General features: G+C 36.9%; 1 protein-coding gene across 5 annotated transcripts in view; it reads right to left on the bottom strand.

Annotated features, from left to right (window-relative positions):
• VPS8 (VPS8 subunit of CORVET complex) overlaps positions 1-25,920 on the bottom strand; it is a 331,520-nt gene that overhangs the window by 241,310 nt on the left and 64,290 nt on the right. For 4 of the 5 annotated variants that reach the window (XM_057500758.1, XM_036875334.2, XM_057500761.1 and 1 more), the window contains exons 14-18: positions 25,389-25,469; positions 7,363-7,533; positions 2,099-2,173; positions 1,336-1,371; positions 370-460 (exon numbers count right to left, since the gene is read on the bottom strand). In XM_057500758.1, coding sequence (XP_057356741.1) covers positions 370-460; positions 1,336-1,371; positions 2,099-2,173; positions 7,363-7,533; positions 25,389-25,469 — 454 coding nt within the window. Of the gene's footprint in view, positions 1-369; positions 461-1,335; positions 1,372-2,098; positions 2,174-7,362; positions 7,534-25,388; positions 25,470-25,920 lie in introns of those variants that run through there. The other variant, XM_057500764.1, reaches the window with a different exon arrangement.

Genomic DNA, 25,920 nt, shown 5'->3' with positions numbered 1-25,920 from the left:
TTTGGTATTCTACTTATAACCTGTGCTAATAGATATAAATATAAAAATCCTTAAGTGTCAAAATGTTGGATAATAGGCCATATTAGGAACATGTCACATCTATTGGACCAGATAGTGTATCAATGTACTTCCCTTTTATTGTAGTAGTAAATTTTCCTTATAAAATGAAAAAAACTTAGAAAGTGACATTTAAAAGTCTATATCCTATAATTGTCCATAATATTTTTCACTGGAAGTCTGTAGGTTTAATAACATCTTGTTTATAAAATACTTGAACACTAAGCTAAAAAATGTTCTATTAGTGATTAGTATTATTGATTCGCTCTACTTCAGATAAACACCTACTATACCAGTATTCTGTTAACTTACCCACCACTGCTTTTGCCTTTCCTTCATGGAAAGACCACGCAAGAGCCAAGGCTTCTGTAAGACAATCTTGTTTCAGGAGATGATCCACTCTCTAAAACGAATAAATGAGAGAAGCTAGATCCCTCTATCTGCCCTATCACCAATCAGAATTCCTATGCTACCCAATATCTTCCCAGAAGTTGCTGCTTAGTATGTAAAATTATTCCATTAACCATGTGAGTACCTTATTTCCAAGAAAAATAATTTCTTAATTACATGGTAGTACAGGAACTGTATAAGCTACTATAGGCAGCCACAAAGCCTAACTATGAAAAGAGGAAACAGCTGGCATGTCACTAAAGCTGAAACAGCTAGTTGTTTATCACAACATCCATTCATTCCCTTCTCCTTTGTAACAAATCCCATTTATTTGATACAGCAATACACCAGCTAAAGGACCTTTCTAAGACTCCTCTGTAGCCACTTGTGGGCAGGTGACTACGTTCTGGGCAATGATAACTAAGTGGAAGTGTTTAGTACTTCTGGGATGTCACCTTAGAAGGCAAGGGCCAGCCCTTCTGTTCTCTTTATCTCCTTCCTGGAACATGGACTTAACACAGCTAAAGTTTCAGCAGCCCTTCTGGGACATAAAATGACCTTGAGACTAGAATATAGACACAAGGATGGTGGAACACATAAGGACAGGATACTAAAGACCACGGAGTTGCCACATTAGCTACACACTGCCCACCTCCACCTTGCTTTTACATGAGAGAGAAATCTTGTCTCAGCCACTGTTACTTTCAATTTTCTGATATTTGTAGCCAAACTTAATCCTAATTTACAGTCAGTTTTATCAAATTTCAGTTTACCCCCATGAAATCAAAAAGCACAAGGCTAAATAATCTTTTTCTGCAAAGCCAAAACAGAAACATGAAAATGCTATCAATTCAATAGCTCTAACATATTAAATTACTTTGAACTCACCTCTCTCCAGCTCCTCAACATCATCACATAAACAGACTAGAAAATAAAGACAAGGAAACTAAAATGGTCATTTTTAACAGGCTTGTTTGGGAGGTACATTTGTCCCACATCTCTTTAAGTACAAACATTTCATACTACAGTTAGAAGAATTTACTAAAGGGTCTTCAAGAAGGGCCCATGTTTAAGAGGAAATCAAACAGACATTTAAAGATCAATAAATCTACAGTCTTAAGAAGGAGTTAATTCCATGGACAAGGAACAAGGAACCCCCAATCTCCCTGTACTGACTTGGTAATATTTTGAATTTTAATAATGAAGAACTATTTCGCCATGTTAAGTTTAAATTTTAAAAAAAAGCACAGAAAGAAACTGATATACAAAAAGTTCCTAGTCCAGCAATTCTAAATCAAATGCCTCAATGCATTTTAATGTATCCTAAGCTGATCTAAGCTAAAGGACATCTTAACTATGTGACAAATATACATAAGGTATCTTCCTGGTCATGAAAACATATACATGAAGGAAAACTATGAAAGTATATGCCTGAATTAAGAAAATAAGCATCCTATGAAAATGTAAGTCAAAGCAGAAACATGTCTAAAAGTGAAGAAAATTAGCCAATGCAGCTAAGCCCTAAAAGTTTTAGATTACTGCTGATCAATATTCATTTTGTAAAATGCACTGCCCTCTTCACCAGCAGCTTCCTTCAGCCTCAACTATCCTGACGCAAACAAATACCAAGTCACAGAGAGGAAGAGCTTACTTTCGTCCCCAAATAAAAGATCTGACCACCATAGCTACTGATGGATTGATAACAAGCCTTTTCTCCAACCAAAGCCTGTAACAACAACAAAAAAAAAAAAGGTAAAAATTACATGCATTAGAAGTCTCATTAGGTTTTAAAGAACATCAGTTATGTAGACAACATTTTAGGTCAACATGGTTTCAGCCCATAATGAGTGGAGGAAAAAATGTCAGTCAAGTGCCAGTCTGTCAATCAAAGTGGCAGAAAAGACAAAGCATAAAAAGTAATTCTCTGCTTACATGTGGTCTATTTTTCAGAATAATGGTGAAAAGAGATGAACATGCCAACTTCTTTAGGAAAACTGTTGCAATCTGCCCATTAATGGATGAAAAATATTCACTGTTTCCAGCAAAGAATAGGGCTGATTGAAAATGGTACCTCTAAGTTCTATGAAGTACATATCAACATAGAACATCCTAGATAACAGGAAGACAAAGCAGCAGAGCATACGGGAGTTAGCACAGCCCAGCCAAACAAACAAAACCTACTCCCTGAAAAACGTGGACTACAAACTTTGGCTCTGTCACTTACTGGGTATGACCTTAAACAAACTTCAGACATTCAGTTTTCCGATCTTTAAAAAACCATGCAGTTTCTGTGAAGCTTAAATTCATTAATACTTACAAATCTCCAAAAATGTGTAAGTAGTCAATAACTGATAACTAAGATAATTTTAACTTTTAATTATGGAAATCTAAAAATATACACAAAGGCAGTGAGAATAATATAATGAATCCCATGTATCCATTAACCAGCTCCATCAATTGTTAACTCATCACTAATCTTGTTTCATCTATGTTCCCACCAACTACCCTTAACATAGTATAATTCTGAAGTGAATCTCAGATTTTGAATATTTCATTTTTTTCAGTATGTGCAAAATAAATGAGCCCTTTTTAGGGTAACCACAATTTCATTAATGTACTTTTAAAAATTAACATTCATTCCTCAATATCAAATATCCAATCAGTGTTTCAACTTCCAATTGTCTCATAAATGTCAAATATTCTTAGGATTTGTTGTTTCTTTTGTTTTTCCTATATTTCATTTGTCTTATTCAAGATTCAAACAAGGGCCACTATTGAGCTGGCTGAGACGACTTTAAGTCTCTTTTAATCTATAGGCTTTGTCTCCATCTCTCTCAGTCCTTTATTTTCCTTAAAGTGTGTTTATTGAAGAAAATTGAACACTGATTCCATAGAGTTTCCTACAATCTGGATTTTGCTAATTGCATCTCCATGGAATCTTTAACATGTTCCTCTACTTCCATATTTTCTCTTGAAGAAACTTGATCAGAATCAGGTATTTTTTTGTTTTGTTTTGATTTTGGTTTGCTTTTTGGCAGTACTACTTTAAGTATAATGTTAGCTGAAGGATTTTTGTAGATGCCCTTGATTATCAGGTTGAAGAAGCTTTCTATTCCTAGTTTGCCAAGGTGTTTTATCAGGAATGGATATTGAATTTTGTCAAATGCTTTTTCTATAATTTTCTATGATGTTATAGTTTTCTTTAACAACCAACTTCTATAGTGAATTATATTAATGTTTGAATGTTAAGCCAGCCTTGCATACCTTGAATAAACACCATTTGATAATGATTTATTATTCTTTTTATACATTGCTGGTTTCTGTTTGCTAATATTTTAAGGATTTTTGCTTCTATGCTTATGAGGACATTGTAGTGTTATTTATTATAATATCTTTGTCTGGTTTTACTGTCAGAATTAAGCTGGTCTCATAGAAAAAGTTACATGCTCCCTTTTCCTCTATTTTTTAAAAGATTTTGGGGTAGAATTGTTTTTGGGTTTTTTTCCCTTAAATATGACAGACTTCACTAATGAAGCCATTTGGGCCTGGAGTTTCTTTGCAGGAAATCAGTTTCCTTGCAGCTACTTAGATTTTCTGTTTCTTCAAGAGTCACTTTGGTAATTTGTGCCTTCTGAAGAATTTCTCCATTTCATCTAAAGTTGTTGAATTTATTGGTATAAAGTTATTCACATTATCTTTTTAGTATCTATAGACTCTATAGTGATATCAACTCATTCCTGACATTGGAAATTATGTCTTCTTTCTTGATTAGTCTCACTAGAGGATTATCTATTTTATTTCTCTTTTAAACAACTTTTGCTTTCTTTGATATTCTCAATTGTTTGTCCATTTCCTATGTATGATTTATGTTCACCTTTATTATTTCTTCCTTTAGTCTATTTTAAGTTAATTTTGCTCTTTTCTATTTCCTTAATTGAGGTGGAAGCTTAGATAATTGATTTGAGATCTTTCTTCTTTTCTAATATAATTATGTAGTTATAAGTTACCCTCAAAAAACTGATTTAATTGTAGACTACAGATTTTGTTATATTTTCATTTAGCTTAAAAATATTCCAATTTCCTTTGGGATTTCTTCTTTGACTCATGGGTTATTTATAAAAGTGTTTTAATTTCCAAATATTTGGGTTTCCTCCAGATTTACCCTTCAATCACTTGTTTAAGTTTGTTTTGTGACCTAGCATATAATTATGAATTAAATGCTATATTGGTGAATTCTCCATGTGCTCTTGAAAAACATTGTAACTTGTTTCATTGGGTGGAATATTCTATAAATGTCAGGTCAAGTTGGTCAGGAGTGCTTAAGTCTTCTATACTCTGAATGATTTTCTGCCTACTAATTCTATTAATTACTGAGAAAGGAATTTTGCATAATTGTGAATATTTATCCTTTTAGTTCTGTCAGCTTTTGTTCATGTATTTTGAAGGTCTTTTATTGGGTGCTTAAACCTTTATGATAGCTGTCTTCTTGATGAATTAATCTTTTTATTAATTTGAAATTTTTCTTTATCTCTGAGAATATTTCTTACTCTGAAATATTAGTCAGATATTAATACAGCCATTCTAATGATTAGTGGTTTGCATGGTGTGTCTTTTTCCATTCTCTTACTTTTAACTTATTTATGCCTTTGTATTTAATGTGAGTTTTTTGTAGACAGCATGGAGTTGGTTCATGATTTTTTTCATCCAGTCTCAACTGAAATATTTAGGCTATTATTTAGACCTTTTAATTGAAATATTTAGACTATTTCTGTTCCTATAATTCATTACGGTTGGGCTTAGACTACTTACCAACTGTTTTCTACTATACTAACTGTTCCTATTAATGCTCCATTGAATACTTTTTAACATCCCATTTTGTCACTACAATTGATTTATTAGTTACACCACTTTTTCAGTGACTGCTCTAGTGTTTATAAGTGCAACTTATTCAGTCTCCATTTAAATAATATTACACTATTTGGTGTATAATGTAAGAGCTTTATAATGATATACCTCCACCCCCTACCCCCTACTGCTATGTACTATTCGTCATACACACTACTTCTACACATCATAAATATTACATTATTGTTTTAAACATTCTATTGCCTTTGTTAAATAACACTAAAGGTCTAATTTACATATCATAAAATTCACTCATTAAATGTACAATTCAGTAATTTCCAGTAAATTTATGGTTGTATAACCATCACCAAAATCCAGCTGTAGAACATTTCCATCACTCCACAAAGATCCCTTGTGCCCATTTTCCAGTCAACCCCCATTCCTACACTCAGTCCCAAGTAACCACTAATCTATATCCATCTCTATCAACTTGGTGCTTTTGGACATTTCATATAAATAGAAACAATTTGTGGTCTTTCCACAAGGCTTCTTTCACTTAACATAGTATTTTTGAGTTTCATTCATGTTGTAGCATGTGTTGGTAGTTCATCCTTTGTATTGCAGAATAATATTCTATTACATGGCTATGCCACATTTTGTTTATACATTTACCAGTTGGATTGGTAAACATATGGACTGTTTCCACTTTTTGGCTGTTATGAATAATGCTGCTATAAACATCTGTGTATAAGTATACGGACATATGTTTCCATTTCTCTTGGGCAGATACATAAGAATAGAATTGCTTGGTCATATAGAATCTCTATGTTTAATATTTTGAGGAGCTGCCAAAATGTTTTCCACATGAAATGTACCATTTCCCACCAGCAATATATGAGCGTTCCAGTTTTTCCACATCCTCACCAACATTTATAATAGTTTGTCTCCTTATTATAGCCATCCAGATGAACAAGAAGGTATCTCATTGTGGGTTTGATTGCATTTCCCTAATGATTAGTGATGTTAAGCATACAGTCACATACATACTGGCCATTTGTATATCTTCACTGAAGATGACTACCGATCATTTCTGATGAGAAATCTGCTCTCAGACTTATTGTTGCTCCTCCGCATTTAATGTGTCTTTTTTCTCTGGTTCTTTAAATTTTTACCTTTACAATTCACTTTGTTCTATCTATACATGGTTATCTTTATTTTGCTTGTGCTGGATTCACTGAGCTTCTTGAATGTGTGTGTTCATAATTTTGGAACGTTTTTTACCATATTTCTTTCAAAATGCTTTTCTTTCCTCTCCCTCAGAGATTCCAACTACATGTATATTAGGCTACTGTACTGTCTCACAGGTCACTAATATTATTATTTTTTAATTATTTTTCCTGTGTGTCATTTTGGATTTATTGCTATAAATCCACTTATTGCTCTGTCTTCAATCTTCAAACTCACTGTTTTTTCCTGCAATATCTACTTTCTCATTAATCCTATCCAGTGTATTTTCATCTCAAGCACTGTAATTTTTGTCTTTAGAAATTAGATTTGCATCTTTTTTAGTACCTTCCATGTTTCTACTTAATTTTTTGTATTCCTAAAGAATTTTTTTCTTTCTCTCAAAGCCATCTTTACCTTTTAATGCCCACAGCTACCATACCTGTTCAAGCCTTTACCAATCACCCAAATATTTCCAAAGCCTTATAGGCTACCTGTCTCTAGTCATTTATCCTTTAAATCATAAGGCTGATTGCCACCATGTTAAGTTTTCTGAAGTATTTTGCTTTGTAATTTCTTTCTCATAAATGTTCAATTTCATTTCATTGTTTTAGCATAAAAGTTAAAACTCTTTAGCATTAAATTAGCCACTTTTTGCTTTACATGATAACAGGAGTTGTTTTAGCTCATATTCCTGATACTTAACACCACATCCACTTCAACCTAGTAACTTTTAAAGAAACACCTCAAGACACAAAGATAACTACTCAGAGTTCCCATTTCTAAAACAAAACAACAAAATACCAAGTTTATCAAAGCAATAATAAAGTAATGGATTACCCTTACCAGTGCCTGACTGACATTTCCTCCAGTGGCTAGTGATTTGAAATGGCTGCTATTATAGACCAACTGAACTTCTGAGATCTCCACTGTTTCCAATTCCTCTTGAGTTTGCCGATCAATTACATGCAGCTTCTCTATACTGTCCAGGAGGACTACTGTGCGTGAGTTTATCCACTGTAATTCAAGCACATAACAGAAGTGAAGCCCATCCTACACCACCATTCAGGATAAGAAGAAAGCTTGACCACTCAGTTAAATTACATTGAGGACTTTATCCATTTAATAACTTGATGATAACACAATCACAGCAAAAATTGTTTGGTGACAGCCCAGAAAACAGTAGGCATGCAACATAGTATTGAGTTGTGATAGTGTTACAGTTACTCTTTCATAGTGTAAAAGAAGGCTAATCAAGAGCTTTAATAGATTATTATAGGATAAACTGGTTTTAATAAAAATTTTTAAAAGATACATTGGCATAAATGACTTAAGAAAAGTGACAAACTTTGTATTTCCAGTGTTTCTGACATTAAACAAAAGGACAAATTAAATCTCATAATCCTAGGTGGTCAAAGGACGATTGTCAGCATTAAAGGCATATATTTTTTTAAGTAGAAGTATTATTTAAAATATATAGTTCCTTCAAAATCTCCATACAAATTATGAGTTCTTTGTTCTATTTCTTCATATACTCTGAATTTTCTCAGATAAGTACTATTATAATTTTTAAGGTAATAATAATGTTAAAAATATTCTGAAGGAAGCCATTTTGATCCATTTCTTGTGTTATATATAAGATTTCTTATTTTCAAAAACAAATTTTTTTAAAATTCAATCCCTCCCCAAGAAATAAATGAAGTCTTAAAATTTGCTCAATTAGAATTCTAAATTAGCCAGAACAAAGTGTTTCCCCTGCACTTTAATTCTCGGGTATTAAAGTTGGTTTATTTATACAATCTTTTATGGTATTAGAGATTATATCCCTAATACCATATCAAAACAACCAAGTTGAAAATGGACCAATTTTCTTTTAACATATGCTGAAGATATACTCTATCTACATAGTAGCTACTCTAACGAAAGGGTTTTGTTGTTTTGTTTTTCCCAAAATAAATTACCTTAGAAAACAGGGAGTTTGGTACTCAAATTTTTATAAATAGCTTTCATAAGGCACCCTTGATTACTTTAAAAAACCAAGTATCATTTGGGAAAGACAAATTTAGTTTTCTACAATCTTAGTGCTAATTTTTATATGTCACCTGGTTAAAACAGAATGACAAAGAATACTGGCAGGTTTAGCAATTATTCTGGAGATTAGACCCTCACAAAGGCAAGTGTGTGGACATTGTTGTCAACAAGCGTTTTAGAAGTAATTTATAAAGCAATTTAGTGAGTGGTCATATCATGAATAAGCCACAGGACAAATAAAAACACCGATTATCCTACTGTTAGGAGCATGGCTGCTTGTGATTGACGGAAATTTTTCCAAGGGCAAAAGAATACACAGATTTTTTAAATGTCATATCTAACTGTCTTAAGCAGAAATGATGATGATGAACTCTAGGAAACTGTTGGACAGTTCAACAGCGGGTCTGATAAAGATAAAAACACAGATGTCTTAAATGCATGAGAAGAGTCTGAACAAAATTATTTCATGAAATTTGTAGGGAAAAAGTATTGTTTCTAAATCAATAGTCTATATGTGAGATTAACAGGCAGAGAGAGACATATAATAATTAAAATGGCAAAGATAAAGGATAAGGGGGAGGGGCGGAGCCAACATGGCGGCGTGAGTAGGACAGTGGGAATCTCCTCCCAAAAACATATATACTTTTGAAAATACAACAAACACAACTAGCCCTAAAAGAGAGACCAGAAGACACAGGACAGTGGCCAGACTGCAGCTACACCAGCGAGAACACAGCGCCTGGTGAAAGGGGTAAGATACAAGCCCCGACCCAGCGGGACCCGAGCGCCCCTCCACCCAGCTCCCGGCGGGAGAAGAATAGGCAGAGCGGGAGGGAGACGGAGCACAGGGATGCTGAACACCCAGCCCCAGACATCCGGGCCAGAGTGCAGACACAGTACGTGCCCAGGGGGCCCTGGATACTGGGGGAACAGGGAGTAAGACCTCTGAGCGGGTGCCGAAGCTGATGCCCCTGTGACAAAGAAAAGCGGGGGCTTTTTGAAAGTCTTAAAGGGACAGGGACTTAACAGCTTGACGGAAACAACCCAGGTCACAGTACAGCAGCTGGAAATTACAGGTAAAACCGGGTGCACTAACCCCCTGGGCAACAGCTCTGAGACCCCTCACGGAGGCAAACAGTCAAGCAGCCCCCCCATCCATTACCCAACCAGGCGCTGCGAAAGCAGAGAAGCAGCCTGAGACAAATTCCGCCCACAGAAAGGGCAATTTCTCCCTTCCGGCCAGGCAAGACACAAAGACACAGTCTATACGCAATTACCCAACACAAGCCACTAGGGGTCGCAGTTGTCCCAGTAAAGAAAGGCCAGTAGCAAGTGAAAAGTTTGGCCCTCCCAGCTGACAGTCAATAGCACCTGTCAACATGAAAAGGCAACAAAATATGATCCAGACAAGACTAACCCAGACAGCTTTGGCATCTGCTACATCTTCCCCTGAGAAGGAATCTGGGGAGATAGATTTAGCCAGTCTTCCTGAAAAAGAATTCAAAACAAAAGTCATAACCATGCTGATGGACTTGCAGAGAAATACGCAAGAACGAAGGAAGGAGAATTCAGAAATAAAACAAGCTCTGGAAGGACTTCAACACAGAATGGACGAGATGCAAGAGACCATTAATGGACTAGGAAACAGAGAACAGGAACGCTGAGAAGCTGATGCAGAGAGAGATAAAAGGATCTCCAGGAATGAAAGAATTTTAAGAGAGCTGAGTGATCAATCGAAAAGGAATAATATAAGAATCATAGGTATCCCAGAAGAAGTAGAGAGAGAAAAGGGGATAGAAAATGTCTTTGAAGAAATAATTGCTGAAAACTTCCCCAAACTAGGGGAAGAAATGGCCTCTCAGACCACAGAGGTACACAGAACTCCCATGACAAGGGATCCAAGGAGGGCAACACCAAGACACATAATAATTAAAATGGCAAAGATCAAAGACAAGGACAAAGTATTACAGGCAGTCAGAGAGAAAAAAAAGGTTACCTACAAAGGAAAACCCATCAGGCTATCATCAGACTTCTCAACAGAAACCCTACAGGCCAGAAGAGAATGGTATGATATACTTAATGCAATGAAACAGAAGGGCCTCAAACCAAGACTACTGTATCCAGCACGAATATCATTTAAATATGAAGGAGGGATTAAACAATTCCCAGACAAGCAAAAGTTGAGGGAATTTGCCTCCCACAAACCACCTCTACAGAGCATCCTACAGGGACTGCTCTAGATGGGAGCACTCCTAAAAAGAGCACAGAACAAAACACCCAACATATGAAGAAGGGAGGAGGAGGAATAAGAAGGAGAGAAATAAAGAATCATCAGACTGTGTTTATAATAGCTCAACAAGCGAGTTAAGTTAGACAGTAAGATAGTAAAGAAGCTAACCCTAAACCTTTTGTAACCACAAACTTAAAGCCTGCAATAGCAATAAATTCATACCTTTCAATAATCATCCTAAATGTAAATGGACTGAATGCACCAATCAAAAGACACAGAGTAATAGAATGGATAAAAAAGCAAGATCCATCCATATGCTGCTTACAAGAGACTCACCTCAAACCCAAAGACGCGCACAGACTTAAAGTCAAAGGATGGAAAAAGATATTTCAAGCAAACAACAGAGAGAAGAAAGCAGGTGTTGCAATTCTGGTATCAGACAAAACAGACTTCAAAATAAAGAAAGTAACAAAAGACAAAGAAGGACATTACATAATGATAAAGGGCTCAGTCCATCAAGAGGATATAACCATTATAAATATATATGCACCCAATACAGGAGCACCAACATACCTGAAACAAATATTAATAGAACTAAAGGAGGAAATAGAACGCAATGCATTCATTCTAGGAGACTTCAACACACCGCTCACTCCAAAGGACAGATCCACCAGACAGAAAATAAGTAAGGACACAGAGGCACTGAACAACACACTAGAACAGATGGACCTAATAGACATCTACGAACTCTACATCCAAAAGCAACAGGATACACATTCTTCTCAAGTGCACATGGAACATTCTCCAGAATAGACCACATTCTAGGACACAAAAAGAGCTTCAGTAAATTCCAAAAGATTGAAACACTACCAACCAACTTTTCAGACCACAAAGGCATTAAACTAGAAATAAACTGTTCAAAGAAAGCAAAAAGTCTCACAAACACATGGAGGCTAAACAACACGCTCCTAAATAATCAATGGATCAATGACCAAATCAAAATGGAGATCCAGCAATATAAGGAAACAAATGACAACAACAACACTAAGCCCCAACTTCTGTGGGACACAGCAAAAGCAGTCTTAAGAGGAAAGGATATAGCAATTCAAGCATATTTAAAAAAGGAAGAGCAATCCCAAATGAACGGTCTAATGTCACAACTATCGAAATTGGAAAAAGAAGAACAAATGAGGCCTAAGGTCAGCAGAAGGAGGGACATAATAAAGATCAGAGAAGAAATAAATAAAATTGAGAAGAATAAAACAATAGCAAAAATCAATGAAACCCAGAGCTGGTTCTTCGAGAAAATAAACAAAATAGATAAGCCTCTAGCCAGACTTATTAAGAGGAAAAGAGAGTCAACACAAATCAACAGTATCAGAAATGAGAAAGGAAAAATCACGACGGACCCCGCAGAAATACAAAGAATTATTAGAGACTACTATGAAAACCTGTATGCTAACAAGCTGGGAAACCTAGGAGAAATGGACAACTTCCTAGAAAAATACAACCTTCCAAGACTGACCCAAAAAGAAACAGAAAATCTAAACAGACCAATTACCAGCAACGAAATTGAAGCGGTAATCAAAAAACTACCAAAGAACAAAACCCCCGGGCCAGATGGATTTACCTCGGAATTTTATCAGACATACAGGGAAGACATAATACCCATTCTCCTTAAAGTTTTCCAAGAAAAAGAAGAGGAGGGGATACTCCCAAACTCATTCTATGAAGCTAACATCACCCTAATACCAAAACCAGGCAAAGACACCACCAAAAAAGAAAACTACAGACCAATATCCCTGATGAACGTAGACGCAAAAATACTCAACAAAATTTTAGCAAACCGAATTCAAAAATACATCAAAACCATCGTACACCATGACCAAGTGGGATTCATCCCAGGGATGCAAGGATGGCACAACATTCCAAAGTCCATCAATATCATCCACCACATCAACAAAAAGAAAGACAAAACCCACATGATCATCTCCATAGATGCTGAAAAAGCATTTGACAAAGTTCAACATCCATTCATGATAAAAACTCTCAGCAAAATGGGAATAGAGGGCAAGTACCTCAACATAATAAAGGCCATATATTAAAAACCCACAGCCAACATTATATTGAATAGTGAGAAGCTGAAAGCATTTCCACTGAGATCGGGAACTAGACAGGGATGCCCACTCTCCCCACTGTTATTTAACATAGTACTGGAGGTCCTAGCCACGGCAATCAGACAAAACAAAAAAACAAAGGAATCCAGATTGGCAAAGAAGAAGTCAAACTGTCACTATTTTCAGATGACATGATACTGTACATAAAAAACCCTAAAGACTCCACCCCAAAACTACTAGAACTGATATCGGAATACAGCAAAGTTGCAGGATACAAAATCAACACACAGAAATCTGTGGCTTTCCTATATACCAACAATGAACCAACAGAAAGAGAAATCAGGAAAACAACTCCATTCACAATTGCATCAAAAAAAATAAAATACCTAGGAATAAACCTAACCAAAGAAGGAATAAACCTAACCAAAGACTTATATTCTGACAACTACAAGTCACTCTTAAAAGAAATTAAAGGGGACACTAACAGATGGAAACGTATCCCATGCTCATGGCTAGGAAGAATTAATATCGTCAAAATGGCCATCCTGCCCAAAGCAATATACAGATTTGATGCAATCCCTATGAAACTACCAGCAACATTCTTCAATGAACTGGAACAAATAATTCAAAAATTCATATGGAAACACCAAAGACCCCGAATAGCCAAAGCAATCCTGAGAAAGAAGAATAAAGTAGGGGGGATCTCACTCCCCAACTTGAAGCTCTACTGTCAAGCCATAGTAATCAAGACAATTTGGTACTGGCACAAGAACAGAGCCACAGACCAATGGAACAGACTAGAGAATCCAGACATTAACCCAGACATATATGGTCAATTAATATTTGATAAAGGAGCCATGGACATACAATGGCAAAATGACAGTCTCTTCAACAGGTGGTGCTGGCAAAACTGGACAGCTACATGTAGGAGAATGAAACTGGACCATTGTCTAACCCCATATACAAAAGTAAACTCAAAATGGATCAAAGACCTGAATGTAAGTCACGAAACCATTAAACTCTTGGAAGAAAACATAGGCACAAACCTCTTAGACATAAACATGAGTGACCTCTTCTTGAACATATCTCCCCGGGCAAGGAAAACAGCAGCAAAAATGAACAAGTGGGACTATATTAAGCTGAAAAGCTTCTGTACAGCAAAAGACACCATCAATAGAACAAAAAGGAACCCTACAGTATGGGAGAATATCTTTGAAAATGACACATCCGATAAAGGCTTGACGTCCAGAATATATAAAGAGCTCACATGCCTCAACAAACAAAAAACAAATAACCCAATTAAAAAATGGGCAAAGGAACTGAACAGACGGTTCTCCAAAAAAGAAATACAGATGGCCAACAGACACATGAAAAGATGCTCCACATCGCTAATTATCAGAGAAATGCAAATTAAAACTACAATGAGGTATCACCTCACACCAGTAAGGATGGCTGCCATCCAAAAGACAAACAACAAGAAATGTTGGCGAGGCTGTGGAGAAAGGGGAACCCTCCTACACTGCTGGTGGGAATGTAAACTTGTTCAACCATTGTGGAAAGCAGTATGGAGGTACATCAAAATGCTCAAAACAGACATACCATTTGACCCAGGAATTGCACTCCTAGGAATTTACCCTAAGAATGCAGCAATCCAGTATGACAAAGACCAATGCACCCCTATGTTTATTGCAGCACTATTTACAATAGCCAAGAATTGGAAGCAACCTAAATGTCCATCGATAGATGAATGGATAAAGAAGATGTGGTACATATACACAATGGAATACTACTCAGCCATAAGAAAAGGGCAAATCCAACCATTTGCAGCAACATGGATGGAGCTGGAGGGTATTTTGCTCAGTGAAACAAGCCAAGCAGAGAAAGAGAAATACCAAATGATTTCACTCATCTGTGGAATATAAGAACAAAGGAAAAACTGAAGGAACAAAACAGCAACAGAATCACAGAACTCAAGAATGGACTAACAGGTACCAAAGGGAAAGGGACTGGGGAGGATGGGTGGGTAGGGAGGGATAAGGGGGGGCAGAAAAAGAGAGGTATTAAGATTAGCATCCATAGCGGGGTGGGAGAAAGGGGAGGGCTGTACAACACAGAGAAGACAAGTAGTGATTCTACAACAGGTTGCTACGCTGATGGACAGTGACTGTAAAGGAGTATATAGGGGGGACCTGGTATAGGGGAGAGCCTAGTAAACAAAGTATTCGTCATGTAAGTGTAGATTAATGATTAAAAAAAAAAAAAAAAAAGCAGTTCCTATGTGGTGACCTCTAATGAATTCTACACAATGATATAAAGGGCATATAAAAGTGTAGGCAAAGGGTCTGTTTGTGTTTATACAGAGGATCAAAGCCTAATTTGACTACCCCGAAAATGAACTAAGATACGATATGAAAAAGAACTTCTAACATCAGCACTCTCGGGAAGACTCATGACAGAAGATGATCAGCAAAAAAAAAAAAAAACTCCAACAAAGATCCACGCACTGTCACAGGTGTAGATGCACTCATCCCACCAGTTCCTGGACTTGCCATGGGAATGATGAAGGAGATATCTAAGCTGGCCTGTGCATACAGTAAAACAAAAATTGTACTGGATCTATACTGTTGGAACTCAACCAAGAATTAGGAGAAGTGCAAATTGTAGCACTCCAAAATCTTACAACCACAGACTATTTATCGTTAAAAGAACATATGGGATATGAACAGTCCCCAGGAATGGGGTGTTCTAGTTTATCTGAATTCTCTCAGACTGTTTAAGTTCAGTCGGACAATATCCACCATATCATAGATAAGTTTTCACAAATGCCTAAGGTGCCTAACTGGTTTTCTTGGTTTCACTGGAGATGGCTGGTAATTACAGGTAGGCTTTGGTTAGGTAACTATATTCCTATTATGTTAATGTGTGTGCACAATTTAATTAGTAGTTTAAAACCTATCCATGCTGAAGTTACTCTACAAGAAGATATGTCAAAGAAATAATCAATCTTCCCAGGCTTTCTTCTGCCTGCTACTTCTATAGTTTTTCTTCTTCCTACCTAATCACAACCTTTAAATAGAACTCGTGCCACATGTCGAATTTACCGAGTATCATAATTCTTCCAAGTGGTAAAGACACCTCAAGAGAAATGCTGGGCATAGAAGCCACAGGGCATAAATATGCAAAGAACTAAAAAGCTAACCTTTTCAAACAATAAGGCCTCTCTCTCACTTACCAACTTAAAATTTCCCTGTATGGCCCCGGAAGATGACTGGTTAGCCAGAGACGGGTAAGATTCCTCAAGGGAGGAACAACCTAAGACAGGCACAGTCGCAGGGGGCCATCTGGTGAGAAAATGGGGAGCAGCAGAGGTGAGGCTCAAAACCTCCCCCCTCATGTTCTGAGAGAAATCTTCTGCATACATGGATGTTTATTGCCCTCGTCTAGCTCGGATTAACACATAGTCTACAGGCACACACCTGATCATCTACATTTGCTCTCTTACAACACTAAACTCTGTTTTCTACCTTTATCTCGTATCTACCTACCACTTCAGCATTTTATTAAAAATAATAATAATAGAGAAATGTGGTATCCACATATAAATCAAGTTTAAAAATCAAATGAATATTCATATTTGAACTGACTGTGTATAGTTCATAATGCATGAACAAAACCGAAAGCTTCTGTGATGACTGCCCTTGCACTATTCACCATGTAACTTATTCACTATGTAAGAATTTGTACTCCATGTAAGAATTTGTTCGTTATGCATCAGAAGATTGGAGACTGACGAAAATTAGGCTTGGGGTGGATTAATGATTGTGCATTGAGTATTGACCCCCCTATACAGAAATTTATTGTGGTTAACAACTATTTGATCAATAAATATGAGAGATGCCCTCACAAAATATATATATATATATATATATATATATATATATATATATATATATTTAAACACACTTCCAATTGTAAAATAAATAAGTAACCGGGATGTAATGTATAGCATAAGGAATATAGTCAAAATATTGTAACAACTTGGTATGGTGATACCTGGTACCTAGAATTATCATGTATATAAATGTTGAATCACTGTGTTGTACACCTGAAACTAATGTAATGCAATACTGTTGTCAACTACCCTTCAATAAAAAAAAAAAAAAAAAAAAAAGGATAAGGGGAGTGTGCTGAAAAAAGCCAGAGAGACAAAAAAAGATTACTTATAAGGGAAATCCCATCAGCTATCAGCAGACTTCTCAACAGAAACTCTACAGGCCAGAAGGGAGTGGCATGATATAGTTAATGTAATGAGACAGAAGAACCTCTAACCAAGAATTATCTACCTGGCAAGATTGTCATTTATATTTAAAGCAGGTATTAAACAATTTCCAAATAAAAGAAGTTGAAGAAATTCACCACCACTAAACCAGCCATACACGATATGTTAAGGGGACTGCTGTAGATGGACATGACACTAAGGCTAAATAGCTTTCACCAGTGAAAACAAACCCACAGTAAATGTAGTAGATCAACTAATTACCAAGCAAGTATGAAATTAACACAGAACAGAAGAAGGAAAATCAACTATACACAAAATCAGTCAAGGTATACACAAAAAGTGCAAATTATATCTAATTTGAAAAATGTAGAGCATGAAGAAGAAGGAAAAATGCACCTTTAGATTGTGTTTGAAATAGAGTAATCAGCAATTTAAGATAGACTATTATATAATAAAGAAGTGATCCTTGAACCTTGGGAAACCACAAAACTAAAGCCTATTGACAATAAATGCACATAAACACACAAAAATAAACAAATTAAAAAGAGAGAGAGATCTTCAACTACAATACTAAAGAAAACCAAGAAAAAGAGTATCAATCAATAAATAGAGAAGAGTATCAGAGAGGAAGAAAGGACCTGAGAGATGATATAAAAACAGCCAGAAAACAATTAATAAAATGGCAATAAATTCATATCTATTAATAATCACCTAAAATGTAAATGGACTGAATGCATCAATCAAAAGACACAAAGTGGCAGAATGGATAAGGAAAGAAGATCCACCTATATGCTGCCTACAAGAGACTCAATTCAGACCCAATTACATATACAGTCTAAAAGTGAAGGGATGAAAAAACATATTACATGCAAATAATAGGGAGAAAAAAGCAAGAGTAGCAGTACTTATATCAGACTAAATTGATTTCAAAACAAAGTAACAAGAGATAAAGAAGGACATTACATAATGATAAAGGGATATCATTATAACCAAGAGGATATAACCATTATAAATATCTATGCACCCAACACAGGCGCACCTAAATATGTAAAACAAACACTAACAGAATTAAAGGGGGAAACAGATTGCAACACATTCAATTTAGGATACTTTAACACACCATTCACATCAATAGATCAACCAGACAGAAGTAAAATAAGGAAACAAAGACACTGAACATTAGATCAAATGGACTTAAGATATCTATAGACACTATGTCCAAAAGCAGCATGATATATATTTTTCTCAAGTGTACATGGAAAATTCTCCAGAATAGATCACATACTGGGCCATAAGAAGAGCCTCAGTAAGTTCAAAAAGATTGAAATTGTGCCAACCAGCTTCTCAGACCACAAAGGTATGAAACTAGAAATAAATTAAGCGAAGAAAACAAAAGAGCCCACAAACACATGGAAGCTAAACAACATGCTGCTAAAATATTAATGGATCAATGAACAAATTAAAACACTATGCAGTACATGGAAACAAATGAAAACAAAACAAACAGCCCAAAATCTGTGGGACGTGGCAAAGGCAGTTCTAAGAGGAAAGTACACAGCAATACAGGCTTACCCCACAAAACAAGAACAACCCCAAATAAACAGTCTAAACTCACAATTAAAGAAACTAGAAAAAGAAGAACAAATGAAAGCCAAAGTCAGTAGGAAGATGGACATAATAAAGATCAGAGCAGAAATAAATAAAATAGACAAGTATAAAACAATAGAGACTAGGGATTCACATGCAGAGAGGAAAGACCATGTGAGGATACAAGAGAAATGCCTGTCTGCAAGCCAAGGAAAGAGGCTACAGAAGAAATAAAGCTGCTGACACCTTGACCTTGGACTTCCACCCTCCAGAACTGTGAGAAAAGGCCATACTTTTAGAATGAAGGGCTGGCAATAGGCCCGAGGGATTGAAGATGGTGGCGTGAGAGGTGAGGCAGAGGCCTCCTTCCAAACCACATATAATATGAAAATATAATACAACTAATCCTGAAAGAGCAACAGGAAAGAAGGCTGCGCCACACTGCATACACCTGGAGAAAAGAACAGACCTCATGGAACAGGGTAACATACCAAAGCCATGATCTGGTGGGATCCAAGCCCTTGCCCCACCCAAGCTCACTGGTGGGAAGAACAGAAACAAAGCAGGGAGGGAGTGGAGGCCAGGGACTGCAGAACACCCAGCCCTGGAGATCTGCTCTGGGAACATGAGCCTACATTGCATGGTGCTCTGGTGATTAGTGGGGTTGAAAAGCTAAGACAGGTGAAAGACCTGGAGAGACAGATTCCAGCCACCTATGGAAAACAGGGATCCATATCTGACTGCTCCAGGACAAAAGAAAGGCAGGCAGTCTGAGAGACTTCCTTAAAGTGAGAGGGCTGCTAAAAGGGCAAGGATTGCACAGAGCTTACTGCTCAGGAGAAAGGACAGGTAGACAAAATTTTATGGGTGCACTCTGCCCAGCAGGTTGGGAATTTTCAGGAGCTTCAGGTGCTCCAAACCCTCTGGCTGGCTATGCAGCTCCAAGGACCCCCACTGTGATAGTAGCCTGCTGCACCTTCCTCCAAGCCAGCCTGCACCTGGCTCACAAACCGGCAGCCCCTGCCCTGGCATTAGAGAACCCAGAGGGAAGCCTCACCTATGGCAGCTACAAACACAAAGTATAGAGGATTACACCTGTGTGTTCAGTCCACTGGTTCTGGCAGTGGAGACAGGCATAGCAGCCAGGAAGTAGGAAACAGATCTTTCCTCCCCCAAGGCACCAGAACCACTCCCCTGTGACATCTGACATCACTCCAGAGGCTAAGCAGCTCCAGATAGTAGAGCTTCTGGGCACTAGAGGGTGCCACATACAAATATGAAATGTAAAAGGAAACTGATTCAAACCCAAATCCCACAAACACCAGAAAAAGGGTTAAGTGAAACTGATCTTATCAATTTTCCTAAAAGAGATTTCAAAATAAAAACCATAAACATGCTCATGGAGGTACAGAAAAATATTCAAGAACTCAGGTGCGAATTCAGGTCGGAGATCCAATCATTACGGAATACAATGGAGGGATTTAAAAGCAGATTAGATATGGTGGAGAAGACGATACATGAAATAGAAATTAGAGAAGAGGAATACAAAAAAGCTGAGGCACAGAGAGAAAAAATGATCTCTAGGAATGAAAGAATACTGAGAGAGCTATGTGAACAATCCAAATGGAACAATATTCATATTATAGGGATACTAGAAGAAGAGGAGAGAAAAAATGGGATAGAAAGTGTCTGGGTGGAGAATATGAACAGACAATTCTCCAAAGAAGAAATTCAGGTGGCCAACAGGCACATGAAAAGATGCTCCACATCGCTAATTATCAGGGAAATGCAAATTAAAACCACAATGAGATACCACCTCATGCCAGTGAAGATGGCCAACATTGAAGAGACTAAGAACAACAAATGCTGGCAAGGATGCAGAGAAAGGGAAAACCTCCTACGCTGCTGGTGGGAATGTAAGCTAGATCAACCATTGTGGAAAGCAATATGGAGGTTCCTCAAAAAACTAAAAATAGAAATACCATTTGACCCAGGAATCCCACTCCTAGAAATTTACCCGAAGAATATAATTTCTGATTCAAAAAGATGTATGATCTGATAAAGGGTTGACACCCAAAATACATAAAGAGCTCATACACCTCAACAAACAAAAAGCAAATAATCCAATTAAAAAATAGGCAGAGGAGCTGAACAGACACTTCTCCAAAGAAGAAATTCAGATGGCCAACAGACACATGAAAAGATGCTCCACATCACTAGTCATCAGAAAAATGGAAATTAAAACCACAATGAGATATGACCTCACACCAGGAAGAATCCCCACCATCCAAAAGACAAACAACAACAAATGTTGGTGAGGTTGTGGAGAAAAGGGAACCCTCCTACACTGCTGGTGGGAATGCAAATTAGTTCAACCATTGTGGAAAGCAGTATGGAGGTTCCTCAAAAAGCTCAAAACAGAAATACCATTTGACCCAGGAATTCCACTTCAAGGAATTTACCCTAAGAATGCAGCAGCCCAGTTTCAAAAAGACATATGCACCCCTATGTTTATTGCAGCACTATTTACAATAGCCAAGAAATGGAAGCAACCTAAGTGTCCATCAGTAGATGAATGGATAAAGAAGATGTGGTACATATACACGATGGAATATTATTCAGCCATAAGAAGAAAACAAATCCTACTTATTGCAACAACATGGATGGAACCAGAGGGTATTATGCTCAGTGAAATAAGCCAGGCATAGAAAGACAAGTACCAAATGATTTCACTCATGTGTGGAGTATAAGAACAAAGAAAAAACTGAAGGAACAAAATAGCAGCAGAATCACAGAACCCAAGAATGGACCAAAAGATACCAAAGGGAAAGGGACTGGGGAGGATGGGTGGGAAGGAAGGATTAAGGGGGGGGAAGAAAATGGGCATTAAGATTACCATGTATAATGTGGGGGGAGGCACGGGGAGGGCTGTGCAACACAGAGAAGACAAGTAGTGATTCTACAGCATCTTACTACACTGATGGACAGTGACTGTAATAGAGTTTATTGGGGGGACTTGGGGAAGGGGAGAATCTAGTAAACATAATGTTCTTCATGTAACTGTAGATTAATGATACCAAAATTAGAAATAAATAAATAAATAAGACATATGTACCCTATGTTTATTGCATCACTATTTACAATAGCCAAGATTTGGAAGCAACCTAAGTGTCCATCAGTAGATGAATGGATAAAGAAGTTGTGGTACATCTACACAATGGAATACTATTCAGTCATAAGAAAGAAAAATCCTACCATTTGCAACAACATGGATGGAGCTGGAGGTTGTTATGCTCAGGGAAATAAGCCAGGTGGAGAAAGACAAGTACCAAACGATTTCCCTCCTTTGTGGAGTGTAACAACAAAGCAAAACTGAAGGAACAAAACAGCAGCAGACTCACAGACTCCAAGAAGGGACTACCGGTTACCAAAGGGGAGGGCTGTGGGAGGGAGAAGGGGATTGAAGGGTATTATGATTGGCACACATGATGTGGAAGGATGATGGGGAAGACAGTGTAGCACAGAGAAAGGAAATAGTGACTCTGTGGCATCTTACTACACTGATGAACAGTGACTGCAATGGTGCATGGGGGAACTCGATGAGACCTTCATAAGAGTACATATCAATAATACCTTAATAGAATATAAATGAATAAATAAATTAAAATTAAAATTAAACAATAGAAAAAAATCAATGAAACCAGGAGTTGGTTCTTTGAGAAAATTTAAAAAATAGATAAACCCCTTGTCAGACTTACCAAGAAAAAAAGATAGATACACACATAAACAGAATCAGAAACAAAAAAGAAATAATAACAACGGATAATGCAGAAAACAAAGAATTATTACAGAATACTATAAAAAACTATATGCCAATAAATTGGAAAACCTAGGAGAAATGGACAACTTCCTAGAAAAATCAACCTTCCAAGACTAACCCAGGAAAAAAACAGAAAATCTGAATAGACTAATTGCCAGCAATGAAATCAAATTGGTAATCAAAAACTCCCCCAAAACAAAACTACAGGTACAGATGGCTTCACAGCCAAATTCTACCAAACATTTAAAGAAGAGCAAATACTCATTCTTCTTAAAGCATTCCAAAAAGAAGAAGAGAAGGGAATATGTCCAAACTCATTCTATGAGGCCAGCATCACTCTACTATCAAAACCAGACAGACACCACAAAAAATTAAATTACAGACCAATATACCTGATGAACATAGATGCAAAAATACTCAATAAAATATTAGCAAATCAATTCCAAAAATACATCAAAAAGATCATCCATCATGACCAAGTGGGATTTATTTCTAGGATGTAAAAATGGTACAATATTCCTAAATCCATCATATTATACATCACATTAATAGAAAGGATAAAAACCAAATGATCATCTCAATAGAATGCTGAAAAACTGTTTGACAAAATTCAACACCCATTCATGATAAAAACTCTCAACCAAATGGGTATAGAGGGCAAGTACCTCAACATAATAAAGGTCATATATGACAAAACCACAGCCAATATCATACTTAATAGCAAAAAGCTGAAAGCATTTCCTCTTAAGATTGGAAACAAGATAAGGATGCCTACTCTCACCATTTTTATTCAGCATAGTACTGGAGGTCCTAGCCGTGGCAATCAGACAACACAAAGAAATAAAAGGCATCTAGATTGCTAAGGAATAAGTTAAACTGTCACTGTTTGAAGATGACATGATATTGTACATAAAAACCCTAAAGAATCTGCTCCAAAACTACTAGAACTAATAACAATTCAGCAAAGTTTCAGGATACAAAATTAATATAAAGAAATCTGTTGCATTCCTATATACTAAAAATGAACTAGCAGAAAGAGAAATCAGGAAAACAATTCTGTTCACAATTGCATCAAAAAGAATAAAATACCTAGAAATAAACCTAACCAAGGAGCTCAATACTCTGAAAACTACAAGACACTCATGAGAGAAATTAAAGAAGACACTAATATATGGACATACATCCCAGGCTCATGTATAGGAAGAATTAATTTGTCAAAATGGCCATCCTGCCCAAAGCAATTTACAGATTCAATGCAATCCCAACAAATACCAATAGCATTCTTCAATGAACTAGAACAAATAGTTCTAAAATTCATATGGAACCACAAAAAACCCCAAATAGCCAACACAATCCTGAGAAAGAGGAACAAAGCTGGGGGGACTATGCTCCCTGACTTCAAGCTCTACTACAAAGCTAGAGTAATCAAGACAATTTGGTACTGCCTCAAGAACAGACCCATAGATCAATGAAACAGAATAGAGAGCCCAGATATAAATCCACATATATATTGTCAATCAATAAAGGAGCCATGAAAATACAATGGGGTAAAGACAGCCTCTTCAACAACTGGTGTTGGGAAAACTGGACAACTACCTGTAAGAGAATGAAACTGGATTATCGTCTAACACCACACACAAAATTAAACTCAAAATGGGTCAAATACCTGAATGTAAGTCATGAAACCATTAAACTCTGAGAAGAAAACATAGGCAAAAATCTCTTTAATATAAGCTGGTGAGGATGCAGAGAAATATGAACCCCCCTACACTGTTTGTGTGACTGCAAATTGGTGCAACCACTGTGGAAAGCAGTGAGGAGGTTCCTCAAAATACTAAAAATAGAAATACCATTTGACCCAATAATTCCATTCCTAGGAATTTACCCCAAAAAAACAAAATACCCAATTCAAAAAGATATACGTACCCCTATGTTTATCGGTACACTGTTTGCAATAGCCAAGATATGGAAGCAACCTAAGAGTCCAACAACAGATGAATGGATAAGAAGATGTGGTACATATACACAATGGGATATTTTTCAGCCATAAGAAGAAAACAAATCCTACCATTTGCAACAACACGATGGAGCTAGAGGGCATTATGCTCAGTGAATAAGCCAGGTGGAGAAAGACAAATAGCATATGATTTCACTTATTTGTGGAATATGAAAACAAAGCAAAACAGAAAGAACAAAAACAGCATTAGACTCATAGACACTGAGAAGTGACTAGTGGTTACCAAGGGGGAGGGGAATGGCCAGGGATGGGGGAAGGGGGAAGGGGGTCTGCTGAACCACTGTGATATATATTTGATAATTTTTAAAAAAATTATTTTAAAAATCCCTCAAATATAAGTATATAAATAAGTTGCTCACAACTGAGATATACTGTAGAGTGAAAACTCTGCAGTTTTTAACCACAAAGAAAGAATAAATACATAAGCTCCAGAACCAACTACGATAAGCTCAGAAGTCCAACAATACGTTTGACAAAGAAAGCCAGGCAATGATACTGAAGAAACCCATCAAAATTCTTCTGAACTCACCTTTGACCTAACCACATTAAAGAAAACTTTTCCTGATCCTGCTAATGTTCAGCAGGACATAAAGCTAAAATACAATAAAATAATGTGACATCACACCAAACTGAGACCTTATTCACCATTAGCAGAATTTCACCTTCTGTCCTTCTTTTAGATAATCCTAAAGGCCACAGTTCATGGCCAAAATCCTAGAAGCTTTAATACACCATGGAGTCAAAACAATTACATGAAATAAGTGGAGACATGTAATTTGAGTAATACTCACAGTAAAGTTGATGAGGTCATAGTACAGGTGAAGATGCTTTTGCTTAGTAACATGTATTGCTCCAGATTCATCTCTCTTAACCTAGTGATGAAATAAAAACATAAATATCAACTATTTTTTTAGGTACTTTTAGATAGTTAATTATACTCCATATAGAAAATGATTTCCATTCAGAGTACAGATAAGCCAAAAATACTGATAAAGAAACTATTACAGAGACTGGAGCCAAGATGGCAGCGTGAGTAGAGCAGCGGAAATCTCCCAAAACCACATATATCTATGAAAATATAACAAAGACAACTCTTCCTAGAATAAAGACCAGAGGACACAGGACAACATCCAGACCACATCCACACCTGCGAGAACCCAGTGCCTCGTAAAGGGGGTAAGATACAAGCCCCAGCCCCGAGGGACCCGAGCGCTCATCCCCCGAACTCCCGGCGGGAGAAGAGTAGGCAGAGCGGGAGGGAGGAGCCCAGGACGGTTGAACACCCAGCCCCTGCCATACGAACCAGAGCGCCGACACAGTGGG

Source organism: Manis pentadactyla, chromosome 1 (assembly GCF_030020395.1).
Source record: "Manis pentadactyla isolate mManPen7 chromosome 1, mManPen7.hap1, whole genome shotgun sequence".
Taxonomy (NCBI): Eukaryota; Metazoa; Chordata; class Mammalia; order Pholidota; family Manidae; genus Manis; species Manis pentadactyla.
Note: the sequence above shows the minus strand (reverse complement) of the source record. Positions and strands in the feature narration are given on the sequence as shown.